This window comes from Cimex lectularius, unplaced genomic scaffold (assembly GCF_000648675.2).
Source record: "Cimex lectularius strain Harlan isolate CLEC.00 unplaced genomic scaffold, Clec_2.1 scaffold201, whole genome shotgun sequence".
Taxonomy (NCBI): Eukaryota; Metazoa; Arthropoda; class Insecta; order Hemiptera; family Cimicidae; genus Cimex; species Cimex lectularius.
Window position 1 is genome coordinate 354,045 of NW_019392805.1, and position 20,939 is coordinate 374,983.

Genomic DNA, 20,939 nt, shown 5'->3' on the forward strand with positions numbered 1-20,939 from the left:
TTTAAGCAAATTTTAATTCCCTTCATAAAAAGTTTAATGCATATGAATTATAATGAATAAAGGCAGATTAATACTACAAAAATTACTTACTGATGACGAAATGATGGACTTTTCAAACAGTTTCAAAAATGTCGCTACTGATATATAATACATGTTGTTTATTTTGGAAAGTCCGGAACAGGCGAAAAATAATTTCGTCCCATATTCAGACAAAGGCATGTAAACGTCGCACTCTTTAACCATGTCATTTTTAATGGCAGATGATTCCTCCAACGAATTCATAATTGCTGTGCTACTTTCCTTTGTGTTATTAAGCGAAGTGAGAAGTTCCTGCAAAAAAAATATATAATAACACTTAAAAAAAAACAAAAAAAACTAAGTATTAAAAACATGGTAAAAGGATTGTGCGTTAAGATGGGCCATGAGGCTATCGTCGTTTGGACGATGTGGAGGATTATAAGGATGGGACGTTGAGGAAAGAGTTTGGGCCAGTGGCTTCGGATGGAGGGAAAGTTTAACATAGAAATTGGATCCATCACAAATGGGATTTTCAGAACTTTATGAATCATTTGATTGGTGACGTAGAAGGGAGTGTTGAGGATATGGTGCAGAACTTTGGTTTGAAAGGATTCGTTGGATGTTGGAGGATTTGGTCAAGCCGTACAATTCAACTCTGTCCAAATTTCTTTTTTGGTCACTTTTTTTTAAAAGTTTCTTTTCAAGAAAAATGACCAGTTAAGGAAAAATGTTATGGTAAAGGAAAACATGACTTTATCTTGAAAACTTCTCTTTTTGTTGAAAAATGAATAAATAAATTTTAAAAAATGTATAAATTAAAAAAAATTTAAATGTATAAAAAAATTTAATGTGTACATAAAATTAAAAAAAAAGTGTAAATAAAATTAAAAAATGTATAAATAAAACATGAACTTATTAGAACAAACATAATGTAACTTTTATGTTGTTGACATTGTTTTTTACTATGTGGCTACAATAAAAACACATATTATTATTATTAAAGACCCTCTAAAAAAAAGCAGCAGTCAGAAAAGAAAAATAACTGACAATAATATTTTATAACTACTAAAGAAGGATTAGGTTATCTACTATATGTTTTGGCCAGACCCTTGTTCCAGGATGGGCCTCCTCAGTGAGAACTTGAACCAACGAATCCACATTGATCGTCACAGTTTCACTAGAGACAAAATCTTTCTTTGAGTCGCCATCCTGCTCAAACACAACACTTGGTATAGGGACTGCCAAGGTCGGTACATGGTCGGGGAGGATGCCAAAAGAATTGGAGAAAGATGATACATAGACCTGCTTCATATTAAAGTTAGAGTAAAAATATCCATTTGGTCAGTGGAGCCCCGGGTCGCCTGGAAGTCGGAGGATCTGGAGGGCAGCTTAAAGGCAAACTCTAAGGTTTTGTGATTGCGGCTATACATTAACTTGTTTGTTTATGTGTTTTGTCTCTGATCATAAATGTTACTTGTTGATTTTTTTGCTAGTTCAACTTAATCTGCCACCGAGTGCACTGGTCAGTAATGAGGTTCAGTTGTTGGATTGCTTCTATAACTAGGATAGGATTGGAGTGTGTAGAAAGTTGTGAGTTTGGATGTGTAGGTATGAAGATGGGACTAAGGATACTGCCTTGTGGGGCTCCAGCCTTAACAGGTTAGTAGTGACAGAAGAACATTCCCTGGCTGACCTGAAAGAAGCAGTCAGTCAAGTAGGATGTCTTTTAAGAAGAAGGTGAAAGGAAGTATGCTCTTGAGCTTCCACAACAAGGATGCCAGACCCTATCAAAGGCTTGAGCCTCATCAAGGAAAACACTCGAGTGTTAATGTTTCAGCTCAAGAGAGGAAGAGATGCATCTAAAACGGTGTGCTGGATTGTGGAGTGGTGCTTAAAAAAGCCAAATTGGTGAGGTAGAATGTTTTGTTCTTCTAGGATGGGAAGGATTCTTTTCAGAATGAGCTTTTCAAAGATTTTTCCTATGTAAAAGGCTTTTCAAGGGTTATGATTGCGATAGATAATTAGGTTTATGGGAACATTTTTGTAATGGAAAACATCTATTGTAAGGGAAAGTGAGTAGTTCTTAGGACGAATATGGCTTCTCTTTAGATCTGGTTTTATTTCTTTGTACCTCAGGAGAATGGTGAAACTTTCAAAAGTATCGAGTGCAGTTGCCATAAAGTATGCATTGCTTCTGATATGTTGACATACTAGTCTTTGTAGATTTTTAAGTTTGTTTTGTGTCGTCTTATGTATCGTATTTTTGTCAACTGTACTAGAGGTCCTATGTGACCAAGGGTCTGACCGTTGTATATAATTAAGACAACATCCTGAGGTTTAATCCCTGGACTAATGCCCAATACTTCCCAGTGGTAAAGTAATTTTCTTAGGAAATCAAATGGAATAATGACAAAAATTTCCAGTCAGAAAAGGATGTCCAGTTATTACAAGTATCTGTTCAGGGAAGTTCGATTTTATATATTTTTTAAATATGTAATATTACTTGATTTTGCAGTATGTCTCCTTGAGAAGAAGCTAACTCCTGTAGAACTTTTTCTTGCAAGAAATACAGCTTAGTTTTAAGTTGTTCCTCTTCCTGCAGTAATTCTACTCTTCGCTTTTCTAGCGTAGGCTTTTCCACTTTCAGAGCACAACTTATAAGCTTAATAAAACAACAAAATCATTAAATACAATAATGAAATACAGTAATACTTGAAATATTTGTTGATATCATTTTCATTTTTCATTTTTGTTGATTTGAAATTGTGATTTTTTTTTTAAAGAATTCAACAATTTAAAATGTCAGAAACGTATAACATCTAACAACAGGGCCCATTAAAATATTAATATTTTTTATAGGTTTCAGTTCCATCTTGATTAAAAAAGCCAATGTCATGGATGGGATTCGAACCCATGGCCTTCACTTACAATGTATAAATTTGACAATAAAAATATAATTGCACAAAAACCTATGCGTTGAGATGGAAAGATTGGTGTCTCGAAAATCGAAGTAAAGGTGGCTCAGGTGGTCAGAACATTGGGGTCTTTCGAAGACCGTGGGTTCGAATCTGATCCGCGACATTGACTTTTTATCTCAAATCTCATATTTAACATTAATATTATCTATTTAATTAACATTTTCAGAAAAAGTTGAGAGCTTGTTGCCACCATGCCTTCGCTTATGACACTATGTATTCTTATATAATATAATATTTTAAAAATATTACTTGTTGTGTAAGGCCTTCCATAGTTGCTCCAAAGTTAAGTATAGGAAACGATGCTTTTAATTTTTTACTTGCTTCAATTCCTATAGATCTGGATGTTAAAAACAGTTTAAAATTAGGGTGATAGTCGACTAATTTTTGGCCAATGTAAACCATTTTTCTGGGGCCTAAACAAAGTAAAAACCGTTTTTATTTTATATATACAACACCGTAAATATAATTTACCTTGCTGAACGAAATTGTTTCGTAAGACAGGTTCTAACACTGGGTGTATTTGCTCTATATCTTCAACAATCAGCGTTTTCCCAAACCTATCAAAAAACAAAACAATTAAAATATTTATTAGTGATTTTAATTGGTTATTATATTAGAAACTGGGCGTTTAATTCAAATAATTCATAGTAGAATATACCTCACGGATAATTCCAATTTTGTAAAGAACATTGGACTGTGCTGAGCAACAACATCGACTTGGTCTTTTCCAAAATGATGTTTCAGCCATGAGGTAGCTATTGACGCTGGATCTAAAAGAAACGGTGGCAGCATTGCCTGGAACGGATAAAAATATTAAAACTACAAATCTTAAACACCAAATTAACCTCGTACGTTTAAAATAATTAAGGCATTTTGATGGGAATACTCGTCGTCCGGAAGACCTTCTGACGACCATTGAAGCATTTCTCTCTCAGTGCTCATAAATTCAGTGACAGAGAAGTTTGCATTTGCTTTAACCAAATCCTTCCAGGTATTAATGAGATGCCTATATGTTAATAACAAAATATAATTTAAACTTGTACAAACTACAAGCAGAACGTTTTTTGTTCTATTACCATCTCAACTGTTTCGGTGTATCTGGCAGGTAGATTATAAAAGCAGCAGCTAGTAAACAATTCGGCGTCAATGTTTCCAGTGTCGTTGATAGATCAGATAACTAAACATTTAACAAATACAAATATGAATCATACAAAATTTCAACACATTGATTGGGAACTCTGACGCTAGAAATGCAATTAAAAAAATATTAAAAGAAAATGACAGCGTCAGTGGGCCGGATCAACAGAGAAGCTATCGTGTCGATAGGTGGCTCTCAGAGGATTTCACTCGAAGAAGAGTCAACCTCACCTGATTAAGAATAGGCCATGTGAAGTTGACACAGACACTTTTGCACCAAAGCCCACTGACTTGTCCGGCATGTATAGAAAAAGGTGTCCCACCTAATTAAGGAAACAATTCTTTAGCTCTGTATTAAGAACTTGTAGGAATGCCACCCAATTTAAGAATAGTGCTTGAGCATGGCTGAAAGTATTTGGGTATAATGTTCCGATTCTTGGAGGGAAAAGGGTCGTTTTACTGTATATAGAAATGTTAGTCTCAGATGCCAGTGGCCGGTTAATAGTCCTGTCACTCCTCTGAGTTTGGCCCTCTCTAAATGCAGCAGTGATTTGCCAGTCTTGGTGGGTTTTTTTTTTTCTTAGCATAAGTTTACTGTGTCTAGCACCCCTAGAGTTTATACACTTCTCTTTTTCTTTTATTTGGATCCAATTTGTGATGGAGGATTCTGAATTTGTTTTCCCAAGAATATAAGTTCAGGGCCCCGTATATGGTCTTGCAGAACCTCCTCTTGCCTGCGTGTCTGCTTTTTTGGTATCCAAAATTCCTGTGTCCTGGTATCCAAGATATCATCTGGTTATTGTGTGTTCCCCAGGGTTTTAGAAATTTTGGATGCATTCACTGACTAGTTTTTTATTTCGTGAGATGCAGTCTGGTGTGATGCAGGGTTCAGAAAAACATTTTCTTTATCGTGCCAACGTTTCGATCTTTATTGAGATCATCTTCAGGGCCTGGGATTTACAAATATTGTTTACATAAAACAATTACATTTTGGATGTGGAAAAGTGAATTTATATAATGCAAAATATATTTTTTATATTCAAAGTATTTCTACTCACTCAAAGTGTTTTCTTCTGTGTAATTGTGCCATTCTTGCGTGTCGTGTCGAGAGTGCCAGTGAGATTTTGCTATTTTGTGTCTATATACGTTGGGAAGGATGTCGGTATAGAAAAGACATTTTTGTATAAGGCGTCGGCTTCTTTGAGATGAAAAGAGCCAACGAAGGGAAAAAATGTGCTGGTAATGGTTCGGCCAGATTATCCTTTCAGGATTATATAGAAAGGGATAAATAGGAAAAGGAAAGCTAAATTGTTGCTATCGCTACCTCAACTTTACATCTCACCATCCCCTTCATACAACAATAAACACAGCCAAAGGGTTACTTCACAGAATGATTTCCTTAAGCCATGAATCCTTCTACCACAAAAACATAAAGATATACAAACAGATCCTCCACAACAATCTCTACCCTAAACACATAATTAACAGAATAATCAACAATTACAACTCAACAATAACACCATCCACTATTACTAATAATACTACGTTAAGTCTTTCGAATACAAACAAACCAGCATACATTTCCATACCATTTATCCAAGGCCTATCACATAAACGAAACTCATTTCTCTTGTCCGATAACTTTAAAATAGCTTTCAAAAATTATAAAACAATTTGAACACTTTTTTCCAAAAATTAAAGATCCCACACCAATAACAAATAAATCTGATGTAATCTACAAGATCAACTGTGTAAACTGTCCGGCAACTTACATCGGTCTTATATCCCAATATCTGTATAAGAGAGTAAAGCAACATATCTATGATTGCAAAAAACCAAGCAAAATCCTCCAGCACTCGCTACCCACCATCTTGAACACCAACACAATTTTGACTTCAAAAATCCAAAAGTATTACATACAGAACAAAACAAACATAGACGTAATTTCTTAGAAATGGTTTATATCAACTGAGATAAACACAGCATCAATTACAGAACAGATATATGTAAACTCAGTCGCAGCTACGCCAATATCATTAATCAAATTCAATACAGATAACATACCTATATCATCACATTACATTCCACACATCAAATATTTTTCACATAGTCTAATTTCCCAACAATTTAGCTTTCCTTTTCCTATTTTATCCCTTTCTGTATAATCCTGAAAGGATAATCTGACCGAACCATTACCAACACATTTTTTCCCTTCGTCGGCTCTTTTCACCTCAAAGAAGCCGACACCTTATACAAAAATGTCTTTTCTATTCCGACTTCCTTCCCCATCCCTTCAAAATCCAACATACATAAACACAAAATAGCAAAATCTCACTGGCACTCTCGACACGACACGCAAGATGGCACAATTACACAGAAGACAAATACTTTGAGTTAGTAGAAATACTTTGATTGAATATAAAAAATATATTTTGCATTGTATAAATTCACTTTTCCACATCCAAAATGTAATTGTTATATGTAAACAATGTTTGTAAATCCCAGGCCCTGAAGATGATCTCAATAAAGATCGAAACGTTGGCACGATAAAGAAAATGTTTTTCTGAAACCTACATCGCACAGACTGCATCTCACGATTTCTAAATAAATATCGATTAACCGTCACTGATCACCACACATCACTGACTAGTTTTGAGGTGATTTTTTACACCCTAATGCTTTAATAGCTGCTTGGTTATCCGATCTTATGATGATTTTTTGCCAGTATAACCCCTTTTAAACTTTCTTGTAAGATTTTCTAGGGAACAAGTTTTGTGTCTCTAGCATGTTGAGTAGTGTGAGTATTTATTAGCATGAATGTGTACTGTAAGAGGGTCAGTGGCAGAATATTGAGTACCCCATCAACCCTCAATTATTTATAAATATGTGTAAAGGTTGATTGATGAAGGAATACCAAGTGGTACCCACCATCACCCTGATTGGTATCTAAATAAGAAAAAATGTATTTAAGTGTGAATGGGTTTGGATTCAAGAACTGATTGTGTTGACGGCTGAAATTACATAGCTGTTGATAGCCCCTAGAGGCTAACCTTTGTGGCTGGTTGTTTAAGATTGAAGCATGTCCTCGCACTGTCAACACCTGGGGGTGATTCTCAAGGCCTACCTGCAATTTATTGTAAACTGCAAAGGCTGGAATCGCTGGTGGACTGCAGAAGTGATAGGTTCAACTATGTTCACGCATGTGCAGATTTGGGCTTATATAAATTAGTAATCAGTAATATAAAACACAGTAAAACAGCAATACAAAAATCAGATAAAAATATTGAATATCTATTATACTTGTTTTATCCAAATTTTGAATTCTTCGTCTAATTTAGTAACAAGTCCTTCAGCAGCTACAATAGTAGAGTGGGCGTTTTTGAGATGAACTTCTATTTCAGCTGCTTCCTTTGTTGATGAACTAAGTTGATCTTTTAACTTAGCAACAACTGCATCGACGCTATTCAGTCCTGTACCTAGTTCTTCAATTTGTAATTCTGCAGCTTCAAGATTTCTGCAAACTCGGGTAAAAAAACACCACGAAAAAACAGTTTTAAATTTATTTTATTTTTACCTCTGAAGCTTTGCTTGTTCTTTTTCCAGGGGTCTTATCTTCTGCAGAACCTTAGAATATTCTACATTTGCTTTCACCCAAGAAGCTAAAGGAGCTGCTGCGACTGAAGCCCTTTTAGCATTACGACTTTCAAACGAGGACGCATTACTTTTCAAAAGTTCCTCCACTGCATTTCTATTTTCAAACGTTATTTCACTTGCATTGAAAGACCTTGAAACACGGTCGAGTGAGAATTAATGTTCGCATGAAATGAGAAACAGATTCACGTCTGAATTTATACCTGATTTCTTCTTTGACACCCCGCTTTGCCAAAAACGTTTTCATGCTGTTCCATGAAGTATCCTGTATCCCCATTAAACGGAGAACGCCTTCCAAAATATCTCTGATGATGACTGGAGGGGCACGCAATGAACGTATTTCTGATAAAGATTCAGCTTTTATGTTTCCTACAGCTGCTTGAGCCTCTTTTATAAGTGGTTCAATGGATGCTAGCTCTTTATCTATTTCTGTTTTTCTGAAATCAAAATTTAAGTTCAGAATTTATTTTGTAAATGTATTTTTTATACAGAATACATATGACATTTAGGGGACCGTAGTGGCTAAGGGGTTAGGGTGTCCGACTCATATTTGCCACGCCAGCAGTCCTGGGTTTGATTTCTAGCAATCCCATGACTTTTTAAATGAAAATAATGAAAAAAAAAAGTATTGTAAAGTGGTTTCAGTCTTTGGCCGCGGCTCCCAATGGGTTAGTCGTTAAACCCTTCTTTATGACAGGAATTGCTTTACTTTTAGGACCACAGTGGCCGAGTGGTTAGGGTGTCCATCTTGTACTGCCATGCTAGCAGTCCTGCGTTCAAATCCTGGCATAGCCTATGACTTTTTAATTGAGAATATGAAAAAAATATTATAAAGTGGTTTGACCCCCTGTCCACAACACCTAACATGGTTGGGCATTAAGCAATATTGTATGACAGGAGTTACTTTATTTTACTATACTTAACATTCAAAGTTAAGTTTTGAATAAATCACCGTTTCAACGGTTAAATGGGAATGTTTCCCAGGACAGAGGCATAGTAGGACTGCTGCCTGGACACTACAGACTCCAGAGGAATTGATAAGATTTTTATTTAGTTTTAAACGTTTTTTATTACAAAGACACAGTTATACAACAGGTGACACACACCAGGAACACATCCAATAGACAAAAGAATGACTAACTTAAAAATGAACAAAGGCGTGCAGTGTTGCCAATTCACTGATCATATTGTGACAACAGAATTTACTTAACAGGAATGTAGACTCAGAGCTGCAGAAACAAGTCTGCGAAGGTATGCCAAAAAGAAGAAAAAACAGTGGAACATGTCTGGTGCCCTTAAATAAGCTCCAGGCTTTGGATCTGGTAAAAAGCCCTAAGCTTAACAGAGGCAGGATTTGAACTCAAAACTTTAGCAAATCAAATGCCTTAACCCCACAGTCACTGCGGTCTCGTTAAAGTAGAATTACATACATTACAAGAAAAAAGTAATTCACAATTGCATGAAAAAACATTGAATCATGTTTAACCTAACCATTCCAAACCCAAACCCTAACACAACCTAACCCAGCTAACCTAACCCAAGGGCTAATGGTATGGACACCATGCTATCACATTAGAATAATTGAATCTTTATGTGGTAAATTTGATCTTTAAGAACAAGATATCAAACAACAATTATTTTATATGATTATAAAAAAATATTTATATTTTATAAAATATTGTCAACTTGATTATACATTTTTTCCTTACCTAATTTGCAATTTTTTATTTTCCTCTTCTGTTTTAATCCTCAATTGCTCGATGTCATTTCTTTGTAAACTTGCATTAGCCATTGTTTCACTTATTTGGTCTAGAACCTGTTTACCTTTTGCTTGCTTTTCATCAAGGAGAACTTTCTGTTCATTTGCCTCAGTCTTAAGCTTCTTGACTATTTCTTGAGCTTCAACTATTTTAGAAATTCCAGCCTAAAATGAAATGAAATTCAATTATGTTTGTTTAATTAGAGAAGAAATTGTATCAGGAAAGATTTTACGTTTGATTAGGTGTTCCAAATTTATATTACCTGCAGCCTATTCTGCCTTTCTGACAGATTTGAGTTCTTTTCCAATTTTAATGCCATGTACAATTTAATCAAGTTAAAATATGACAAAGGAGTCGCCTTAACAACTTTCCTAGCAGATATGTGCAACTTCATTATTGTTTCGATAAGATCATTTTGCGCCGTATCTTTGTCAGACGGTCTTCTACCTCTAGGCATCACAGTAATAACAATTAATATTATTAAGAGTATTACACAGATAAGATTACCTGTTCAACAGTTCATCTGGAATAGCACGCATAGTTTCTAATGAAAAATGCTCTATCCAAATTTGATAACAATTTTTCAACAAAGCTGGATTGTTTTTTAACCATTCGTTGAAGCCAACATCATCATAATCGAAACACAATACAACATGAACATTTCGAGAAATACCTGAAAACTTTTTAAATTAAGTTCAAAGTTGGCTTATTTTTAAATCTTTGATACGATCGGAGTTGGAAATTAATTGAACAAATAAATTAAAACTCAGACAATTTTTGCACTTACGTTCTCTGAAATACTGAACAACCGATTGTTCATAATTATCCTCCATAATTATAGATTTTAAAGGGGCTGTGACATTTTCTATTTCTTCTGGTTGATACAACCCGAGAATCTGCAAAGAATTTTTTATAATGATTTATGAATGTTTGATTATTTTATTGTTAACAATATCAAGTACATAAAATGTTCCAAATAACTATGTATAGTTCATTTTACTTTCCCAAACAGACACTTCTAATAACTGGTCATTACAACAAATAGTCATGAACACTATATTTATAGATTTTTCATTGAAAAAGTTTCTTATAAGCAGAAGTAGATGGAAAAACAACTCCAACTTCCACGAAGATGACTCTTAAGTGAACTTGCAACAGTAATGTTTCAGGAATTCTATAATTTCAACTTTATCCATCAAATAAAGGCAAAACAATTAAATCTAATTTGACAGATTCATAAAAGAAAACTATAAAAGTAAAATAATAATACAATAATAACCATTTAATAAACAAAAAACAAAATGGGTTTTCACAAAAATTGGAAAGGCGGAGAGCAGGGCAGCATAACTTGTTGTTTGGGGTGGAGGATCTCAAATTTGGAGAAAAGAGTATTTAAAAAAATATATTTATTGTCTTTTATAACTTTATTATTTATCAAAATATTTATATTATTTATTTATAACATTTACTTTATTTATATTAATTTATCAAAAAAATTAAAAGAAAATTTGCTGCCCCAGAGGGTCGATAGCTTTTCAGAGGCTCCTGCATAAGTGTTAATAAGAGAAAATAATCCCATTCCAAAGTAGACTCTGCTTATGGGAAGTTCCACAGTATTTATGAGTAGCAAATATGTGTCAAGTTGCATAACATACCTCTCCTGATGAGACAAGACTATTCAGCATATTCAAGTAGGTTTGATCTAAAATTTGATAATCTTCAATTAAAAGAAGAACTTGTTCATCATTAATACCGCCAGCTTGCAGTACCTAAAAACAATTTTAATAAGTAAAACAGTAGTTTTATTATTATTTAAAAAAAAAAACTTACAGACTTCATATCGTTTTGAAAATTGGTAACACTATAATTTTCACCCAACTTGAGAAAGTATATCGTGCAATTTAACCTTTGTGCTATAATTTGTATTGCTGTTTTCCGGCCAGCTCCTGATTTAGCGGCTAGTAATATATGGCCGTTTTTTTCAGTGAGGGCACATTCAGTTTTAGCAGTCAGCCTCAATAAATCAGGAGTCAACAAAGTACTGAAATTGTCTCCACCTTAAGTATAAACGGATTAATTGTCATAATTTCTTTTCATTTATACCTGGAAAATTAGCACAATAAAAAAATTCTTACCCAATTGAAGGCTTGCTTGTTTAACCATATTTTTCCACTCCTTTGATTGTACGCGAAGTAATGAAGAAGTATCAGCTACATGACTATCATGTTTGTAACTTATAAAGTATATATCTGAAATTGTCGTCAGACAACACAAAATTCAAATATTAGATTGACAAAAAAAATTAAATACATTCAAATGAAACACTAACCATCCAAGTGGGATAGATTCATTTCAAATTTAAGCGTTAATACATTCTTCAATATTTCGTCAAATGTTTTTTGATCTTCTTCAAATAACTTATCCCTGAACAAACGTACGGCCTCATAAGCAATTGCCTGAAAATATAAATACATACTTTCCATGTAAAAAGATGTTTTGTAAATTCTATAAATATGGATGTTATAAAAGTAGAAGTTGATGCAATTTAGCTGTGCTTGCAAGTAGATCTAAGATATTTAAGTTCATCTAAGTAGGTCTTAGCCTAAGTAACAAATAAATAGATTAATGCTTGGAAATTTGCATTCTTAAGTTGTGTCTTATTTGGCGCGATACCGGTTCTGGATTCGATCTCCACAGAACTCATGGTTTTTAATGAATTAAAATATGAAAAATATATTTTAAAGTGGTTTGGATTCTTGTCCACAACACCGAACAGGTTGGACATCAAGCACTTCTTTATGACAGGAAATTCTTTACTTTTGGCACCACGGTGGCCAAGAAGCTAGGGCTTCTGACTTGTATTTCATGCTAGTGGTCCTAGGTCCGAATCCCGGCAACACCAATAGCTTTTTAATTGAAAATAATGTTTAAAAAAAGTTTTGTAAAGGGTTTGAGCTGTCTGGTAACCCAATAAGTTGGATATTAAGTCCTTCTTTACGACAGGAATTGCTTTACTTTTGGTATTTTTTCCAATAATCCATTTTTCATTGTAAGTTATTATTCTTTTGAGAAAAAACCCATAAATTGAGCTGACTTTTCCAAAATTATTTAAGTGTCTTGAAACGGGGTGCACTTGTATTTAATTTTTCCAGAAATCCGCTAATTTGATAGTTTTCTTCCACAGTAAGCTCGAGGACGTCTTCAGTTACACAATTTGAGTTTTAACATAACTAGTAAAGAAATGTTAAATACAAGATTAATAAGTTTAATTACCTCATAAACGTAATTATTAACACTCAAATCGTAGCGTAACAAGTTTGTGCACCACTTGGCAACGTCCCGTTGACAAAAGTTGTACCCATGAGGAGAGTTGTTGAATTCTTTGCAGATCTTAAAAAAAAAACATAAGCCGTAACATAAGTTATGAGAAGTATAGTCATATATTTACCGATTCATAGACTTCTAAAATTGCTGTTACTACTGGAACATTCGCAGCACTGAGGACTTTTTTCATTGAAGCAGTATAAATTCCCTGTAGTTCATTGCTTGTTGGATGCCTGAAAAAATAAATAATAAATAGATACATAAACGATTTACGAGTTGAATTAAATAAAAGTATTTACCTCAAGTTAAAAATATGATTGCCAGATGTAAATCTAGTTGACAAGTCACCGAGAGAAGTGACGGAATAGACAAAGATAATATTTTCCATTCCAATCCACTCATTCGAGCTATCGTAAAACCCATGGTGATCTGATATCTACCAATGAACATTACAATATTTTTAACAAATATTTATTGGATTAATAAAAATATTAACCTGTCTTAAAAATTCCGTCAAAACTTTGGTCCCATATTTGTCAGACTGAACGACGTTTATATCTGAAAAGTGAATTATAATTTTGTCAGCGCTCTTTGGCCTGTAAATTCTTCGAGAGCTGTTTGAGACAATTAAACAAATTTCGTTCAATTTCTGTAGGATATGGTGTGGCGAGATGTAGGCACTGCACTCGATAGTTATAACTTCTGTGTTATGTATTTCGGCAAAACAGTGATCCAAGAGTGTGCTGAAAACGACCAAAAATTACTACTTCCTAATTACTTGACGATTATACCTTGCCTTTTGCCACTTCCTACAGGTCCTATTAAAATAAACGACTGATTCGTATTCAGCCAGTTGAGTATCACATCTCTTGCATACTGCATCATCGGAGGAAACACTACGTTCAACGGTGTCCTTGAATATTCAACATAAGTTTTATATTCTTTTATAGTGTCACTGTTTCCATCGTAATAAAGATAAAAATCAGAACTGCCGTCCGATATATATTCATTAGTTAAATCCATCAGCTAAAAAAAATGATATATATTCTCAATAATATCTAGAATTTATGTACAAAAATAAATCAAATATAAACAAGATTTTTTAAAAATTATTTAGTGTTATAAAATAACCAAGTATACAGTATTTTTCAGGATAACAGTTGTTATAGAAGTAGATTTTCCAGTGGATTCGAAGGTTTTAGATCCCAACGGAGAGGATGATCAAAGTGTTGTAAGCCAGCCCACACCTTAGCATAAGTTAGGAATTTCAAACATACATTGTTAAATAACAATTTGACGGGTCACCCACCGATTAGGGAGCAAAGAGACATTTCCCATAAACCTTAAAATCATAAAAACGTGACAGACAAATAGCCACACTAAATAGCCAAAGTCAAGGAGTTATTTAGTGCAGAAAGGTTGTCGCAGACACAGTTCATTAAGCTGTGGACAACATAAAATTGGGGTTCACGCCAGCTGTGTGGGAGTGTATACTCTACTCCAGAAGTTTATCGACATGAGGCCAGGGAGCTGTGTAATGGAAACTCTTGAGTATTATAAATTATTGCACAGTCTCTCAGGTCAAGAAGGAAGTTGACTAAAAAATTTTGGTTTTCCTTTCCACACTTACCCTGGTTTTACCAGTATAAAAGACTTGAAAAGCAAAGTAAGTCTGTCAGGGGCTCACAGGGTCAGTCAAAGGCAGCGGCTGAGACATGACGTTGACTGTTCAGGGCCGAGACGAGTTAAATAGAACCAAAAGCCAGCCCGATGCAGAATGAGTCGATTGTCGGGTGTCTTTGATGCAGCATACAGGAGGGCGGACTCAGTCAGCCAGAGTTGGGGATGCAGTGAGAGCACCCAGTCAAACCAAGTATTCACTCAAACAGCCACACCCAGTTGAGGACTCGGTCATTGTGACAAGATGAAAAGAGTAGACTATCAAGGATCCAGGAAGCTGCAGGAAGAGGATTCTGAAAGAATGTGAAGGCTTTGGAAGCTGGAAGCAGCTTTGGGGTAAGTCCTCTTGTAAATAAGCTCATCCCCCAGTAGAGTTGCAGCTGACGTGCCTTGTTGTTTGTCTTTTTGTTTGTTTATTACAATATTAAGATGGGCCAGTGTAACAATAAATATTTATGAATACTGTCTGCTTTATTTTTTAAATAGTTAAGTGCATACACTGAATGTGCATGTCAAGTCTTATGATTTGACAATAAGCACACAGGGCATCAGTGCATGCTTACAACATGTCTTGACTTCTGTTCTGATGTAAAAAGGCAAGGGACCCTTCCAGCATATACTTTAAAATTACAATCTGTTATTCCATTTCAGTTAGTCAGATGTCAATCACTTCCAAGGTCACAAAATATGGAGTCTGTTATGTAATCCGAGTGATTATGTTCCTCATTTTCCATCTGTTTACATCCTTCCTTCAACTTCTTATGCCAGGCAAACAGTCGAGCCCTATACGCTTACACTGTGTCCGTACTTCGAACTGAGGAATCAATCTTTGAACAATTTCCACTGATTTTTGGGCATAAATAAGGGAGAAATTTAATAATAATAGAGTTGCATCTATTGCTCTGACGTGAGGAATACCGCTGAACAGGTCAAAAACCACACAATCACTGGCTATCAAGCGATAATCTAAAAACAGTCTTCACTTCAAAATTTCACTGTCAGAAACAGAGGACTCGTTTATATTCGATATACCAGTGTACATTTGTTTCAAGCACTTTAAATACTACATATTTCTTAGAAATAACAAACCATTTTTACAAACTTTTCCTTTATCCCTTGTGTTAAATTTCCAAAAAATGCGTTCAACAAACACGAACAAAATTCAGTTTTTGTCTTTATATTTTGTATGGTTTTAAGACAATTGAGAATCGTAGAATTGAGTGAGACATCATTTATGAATTCACCTTTTTCTGACAACCATTTAACAACTGAAAAATCAAACAAACAAAAAATTATCAAACAATTGTAAGAATTTTTGAGTTTTTCTTTAAAAGTTGATCTTGCATTATTGAAGGCCGGGTATGTTTTTATGGCACTTAACCAGAGACACCTTACGGTCTGGAAAATGTCTTCATTCATGTGGTCAATTTTAAAATTAAAAACTGATTGTTTGAGCTCCATAAAAATATACCTGACAAAGCAATAAGAAATAATCAAATGTTGAATTCTTAACCTTTATAAAAATATTCTTCCATATATTGCCTGATCAAATTATCTTCGTTGACGTCCTCATTGAGTTTTTCCAGCCAGGAATCGATCAATGTCTCTGACGTTAGGTCTTTTCCGCTGAGAAGAAATCATTATGATGATTTTATTGGCCTTGAGTGTATTAGGGAAGAAGCCAATAAAGACAAACGCAAAAATTGTCAAACTTTCAGCCTATTTAATGCCTTCATCACGACTACAATCTATAACTTAAATTAGAACAAATAGCATCAAAAGAATTTTTTTTTAGTATCCGTGTGGACCTCAGAGAAGAACCCAAGTGGGCCAAAAGCTTGATTACAATTTTTGAGTTTTTCTTGATTGACTTCATTTCCGATACTCAAACAATATATGAGAAAACATTACAAATAACTAACCCACTTGTCAAAAGGAAAGTTACCTTAACAAAATAATACCCATTCTGGAGATGGTAGCAGGTGATGCATAACTGAGATCGTGGGTTTCAAAAATGAAATGAACATTATCGCCAAATTGTATTCTCCAACCGGAAGGAAGTGTCAAGAGATGATTGTCATCAAGAACCGAATTCAGCGACTCAATCCACTCCGGATCGACATCGCCATCACAATGAATCCAACAGTTAATATCTAGTGTAGAAATAAAATACATTTCAAACAGACAGAAATTAAACAGCTTATTTAATTATAAAAGAATGTCTTATAATGGGAAAATGCTAAAAGAAAAGTCAAAAATATCCACTATAATCGAACAAAATTTAAGTAAACCTTGTGGTTCATTGTACACTTGTTGAGCTATTGATGTCAATACACCGTCACTCCACTGACGTGTGTCTGGATCGATCTGGCCCAGCAATTCATGCCGGGACATAGATTTGGGGCTAATAACATCATGCCGGATGACAACACTGAGTTTAGACAAAGTCTGAAATTAATGTAAGCATATTAAAAAAAGATGCTACTTTGGTAAAATGTAAAATAAAAAAATATAAAGGTATTTACTCACTGCTTTAACAATATTTATAATGGTTGACTTTCCTGAACCAGACGGACCTACTAAAACCACTCCCATTCTTTGCTGAAGTTGTTCAAACAGTTCAATGCACTTCCTAGCCTATATACAATTTTATTAGTTAAAATTCATCAAAGAAAACAAAAATCACTGGAACCAACCTGACGTTCATTGTACTTTAATTTCATATCGGCATACACCTCCAAAATCATTTTCCTGATCTCCTCATACCCGGTTGTTGTGAATTGTACGTTGGGGAAGACGTCTTTCACGAGTTGATCAAACCTAGCACTGTCTGTAAACGTGAGCTTGCACAAAGTGTTTAGTCGGACTGCCTGCACTGTCAATTCTTGTTCGATTTCTATATAAGAAAATTTAAAATGATTTTCTACAAAAACATGACACCAATTTTGTTTAAGGTATGAAACCCAAATTAGCTTTAGAATATATTATTGTGAGGCATGAATATAGCAAAACCAAGCAGACAAAAGGTTCAAAAGTGTAAGCCTTTTTATAATTGTTGAACTAAAGACACGCAAGTGAATAAGTAAATCATGCAGGTACATTTTGGCTTTTAGCTTAATAAAAGTGCAGTGCTCTTTCTCTTTAATCCAAATTTCGGCACTCTGAACATTCCAGTATTCTAAATTTGGAAAAAATCAAGAAGCCAGAATTTTAAAGGAGACAAATAATGCATTATTTTTGGGGAGGGGAGAGAGATAGAGAAAATAGAGAGAGGGGGTGAGAGAGAATGGAGGAGTGTGTAAGGAAAAAAGAAGAGAGAGAGAGAGAGAGAGAGAGAGAGAGAGAGAGAGAGAGAGAGAGAGAGAGAGAGAGAGAGAGAAATAAAAATAAAATAAAACTTAAAAATAAAAAGTTTTGTGTATGCAATAACAATAAAGTGTTGTTTTGAATTTTTGAACAATTAGTTTGGAATACTTATGTCTTATTACACATGAATTAAAACACGGACAACTATGTATGTGTACATATACACACAATAATTATACATGTTATTTATATATTGAGTCATTTTTACAAATTTGTTATGCGGGAAAACGTAACCCACGCGGTTAAAGAGGGATTAATCAAAAGTGAAATATAAAAACGCTATTCAGCCTAATTATCTACAAACTATTACAATGCAAAAAAAGCTAGCATGTTATTTGAAGCTGTTATGCCAAACAATTAATTACATTATCTTAATTTTCTTCAGTTAACCAAAATTGTTCAACTAATATTTCTGAGTGTCTGAGATGAAAATAAAGAAGAAATAAATGTCAGATAAACATTAAAAGATAGCCACCATATTCTGAATAATATTTTGCACATGTTTTTCATTGCGTTAATGATGACGCAATGGAAGTAAAGTGTACATACATCATCAGATCACTGATCTGGTCTGTCTGTCTAGATGGATTTTGTATTTAACTGCCTACAGTGGTTTCATTTGAGTAAAATTTTTGTTTCATTTTTTTTCCCATGTGAAAATGTAAATGGTAATACACTGCTACAGAAAAAAAAAGTGGCTCACTTTGAATTTATGATTTCTTTTTTTAATTTAGCAATGTTTCAGTCATTTTTTTACTTTTTTAAAATAATTTAATAACTATAATTAGATGGAAAGTATTTGTTTTTGTTATCGATTAAGAGAAAAAACCGCTTTATTCTTAATTTGATTTAAAGTCCTCTCAATGTACATCATCACAAAGGCATTTAATTATTTAAAAATGCCTTTTTTCACTATTGTGTTGGTGGCATGAAAGAAAACGATTATAAAAATACCCATGATCAGCGAGCAAATTTCCCATGCCATTGTGCAAGTTAAGAATGGAAGAAATTGGTGTTATACAGCACAAATTTTAGGATTGCTTGAAACGCCAGTCCGTCGTGCGTTCAGTGGTGCAGGGAGACTCCAAGTATGCCCAAGAGTCAGGGAACCAGCCGACGACCGATTTATCAGATTGGACACTGAGAAATCACTTTTCCATGGCTTTGGAAACATCTCAAAGGCTTCCAACCATATGGAATGTGTCCATTAGCATTGAAACAGTAAGACTTGTAGAAATGAGTCTACATCCCAGAAGGCCAGCAATAGTCCAGTGGTTACCAGAGTTCATCATTACTTTTTAAAAGGATAGTTCCTACTCACAGTAATTTGCTAGTCAAAGCAGTAACAAATCAATCTGGTTCAATTCCCAATGTTTGAAATTAAACCTAACCCCTAAATTCGTTCTTGCTAAATTAAATGTTAAGAACTGCTCAACTCTCTTACAAAGTAAATGCCAAAAAACCATTTTAAATAATAACTTACTGTGAGTAGGAACTGTCCTTTTAAAAAGTATTGAACACCACACTCACTCCATCATTTATCATTTCTATTAGTTTATAGAGTTCATCATTGGTACCGGTTAGAGTTTCCAAGGGAACATTAACATTGGACAGAAACTGAATGGATGAATGTATGTAATGTTTTCTAGCGAATCAGTTTTCTCTCCATTCACCAGATGGTCTTTAGTTCAAGTAGATGTAGAGTGCTACAGCCAATACCACATTGCCAGAAGGTCATTCGGAGATGGTTCAGTTATAGTGTGGACTTTATTTGGAGGCAAAAACAGCATAATACTTTTTTTTTTATTAGGCCGTCATAAAAAAATTTACGTGATACACATTCTTGAAGAATATGTCATGTCATTTAATCCTGCAATTGGAGAGCAATTCATGTTTATTACAGCGCAAGACAGCAAGTCGCCACCAGTGTTATGCAGTACCTTTGTGAGGTCAATATTTGCACTCAACGATGGCCTGCACATAATTTGAACCATGCTGAGGACTTTTGGGACAAGACCGGACATTGCATAAAAGAATTAGTTAATTATGAGCATGCTGAGAAGATTAGAGTGTATAATAAGAACAAAAGGATGGGGACCGTGGTAACTGAGTGGTTAAGGAGTCACACGCTGTATGGTCGTGGGTATGATTCCCAGTCACCTCTGGGCTTTTTTGCTTACAACAAAGGAGACTGGTGGTCACAATGAAAAATTGACACAGCACTCATCAATAGAAAGTCTGAAGTGGGATCAGATCTCAACGATCCTGATTTTGTTCTCGACTCCCTTCGAAAATGAGTTTATTTGATGGAAGAACCGACACACCTATGGGCTCATTGCAACATTGCAATGCACCCAAAAATGGAGCTAGAAAGAAGTACAATAAGCTATAGAGTTGCAGTGCTCAGGGGGAACTTCCCCAGTTCCTGGTATTCGCCACAGTAAAAAAAAAGAAAAAAGCAAGAGGAACCACATTTTTAAAAAGTAAAAAATAAAGTCATTCATAAAGGAGAGCTGAAATGTCTAACTAACCCGTTGGGTATACTGGACGAAGGCTCAAACCACTTTACACAATTTTTTTAACATTATTTTCAATTAAAAAGACAAACCAGGACCCGGTTGGGTGTCGCTGATGAAAAATCAAACCACTTTACAATACATTTTTCATACTATAATCAATCAAAAATCATGGGTTATGTTGGGATTTGAACCCAAGACCGCTAGCATGGCAAATACGAGTCGGACACCCTAACCACTCGGCCACCGCAGTCCTAAAAGTAAAGCAATTCCTGTCATAAAGGAAGAGGGGTTTTGGTGGTCGCAACTATTTAGGAGTTGACACGGCACTCATCACTGTAAGGTAAAGGTCTCAGGTTTGATTCCAGCAACCCTGAATATACATGGGCTTTTTTTTTTCAAAAGCACCAACACCCCAAGGGTTCATATAACCTCGTAGTTTAAATACCCTCNAAAGGTATTTCTATTTTCACACTAACCAAATGTTTTAACATATAACTGAATTATAA

The 20,939-nt window shown here is 34.6% G+C and overlaps 1 protein-coding gene across 1 annotated transcript in view; it reads right to left on the bottom strand.

The window, feature by feature from the left end:
* Positions 1-20,939, bottom strand: part of LOC106673164 (cytoplasmic dynein 2 heavy chain 1) — a 61,694-nt gene that overhangs the window by 11,698 nt on the left and 29,057 nt on the right. Inside the window, exons 38-66 of the mRNA XM_024228138.1 lie at positions 17,245-17,444; positions 17,078-17,185; positions 16,840-16,996; positions 16,494-16,701; positions 16,062-16,174; positions 15,638-15,816; positions 13,665-13,894; positions 13,365-13,611; positions 13,168-13,304; positions 12,993-13,101; positions 12,818-12,934; positions 11,874-12,000; positions 11,680-11,793; positions 11,375-11,601; positions 11,200-11,313; positions 10,332-10,440; positions 10,052-10,217; positions 9,807-9,993; positions 9,494-9,708; positions 7,988-8,221; positions 7,708-7,917; positions 7,434-7,647; positions 4,073-4,173; positions 3,849-4,002; positions 3,655-3,791; positions 3,468-3,553; positions 3,246-3,409; positions 2,522-2,680; positions 91-330 (exon numbers count right to left, since the gene is read on the bottom strand). Of these exons, the coding sequence (XP_024083906.1) occupies positions 91-330; positions 2,522-2,680; positions 3,246-3,409; positions 3,468-3,553; positions 3,655-3,791; positions 3,849-4,002; positions 4,073-4,173; positions 7,434-7,647; positions 7,708-7,917; positions 7,988-8,221; positions 9,494-9,708; positions 9,807-9,993; positions 10,052-10,217; positions 10,332-10,440; positions 11,200-11,313; positions 11,375-11,601; positions 11,680-11,793; positions 11,874-12,000; positions 12,818-12,934; positions 12,993-13,101; positions 13,168-13,304; positions 13,365-13,611; positions 13,665-13,894; positions 15,638-15,816; positions 16,062-16,174; positions 16,494-16,701; positions 16,840-16,996; positions 17,078-17,185; positions 17,245-17,444 (4,763 nt within the window). The remainder of the gene's footprint in view (positions 1-90; positions 331-2,521; positions 2,681-3,245; positions 3,410-3,467; positions 3,554-3,654; positions 3,792-3,848; positions 4,003-4,072; positions 4,174-7,433; positions 7,648-7,707; positions 7,918-7,987; positions 8,222-9,493; positions 9,709-9,806; positions 9,994-10,051; positions 10,218-10,331; positions 10,441-11,199; positions 11,314-11,374; positions 11,602-11,679; positions 11,794-11,873; positions 12,001-12,817; positions 12,935-12,992; positions 13,102-13,167; positions 13,305-13,364; positions 13,612-13,664; positions 13,895-15,637; positions 15,817-16,061; positions 16,175-16,493; positions 16,702-16,839; positions 16,997-17,077; positions 17,186-17,244; positions 17,445-20,939) is intronic.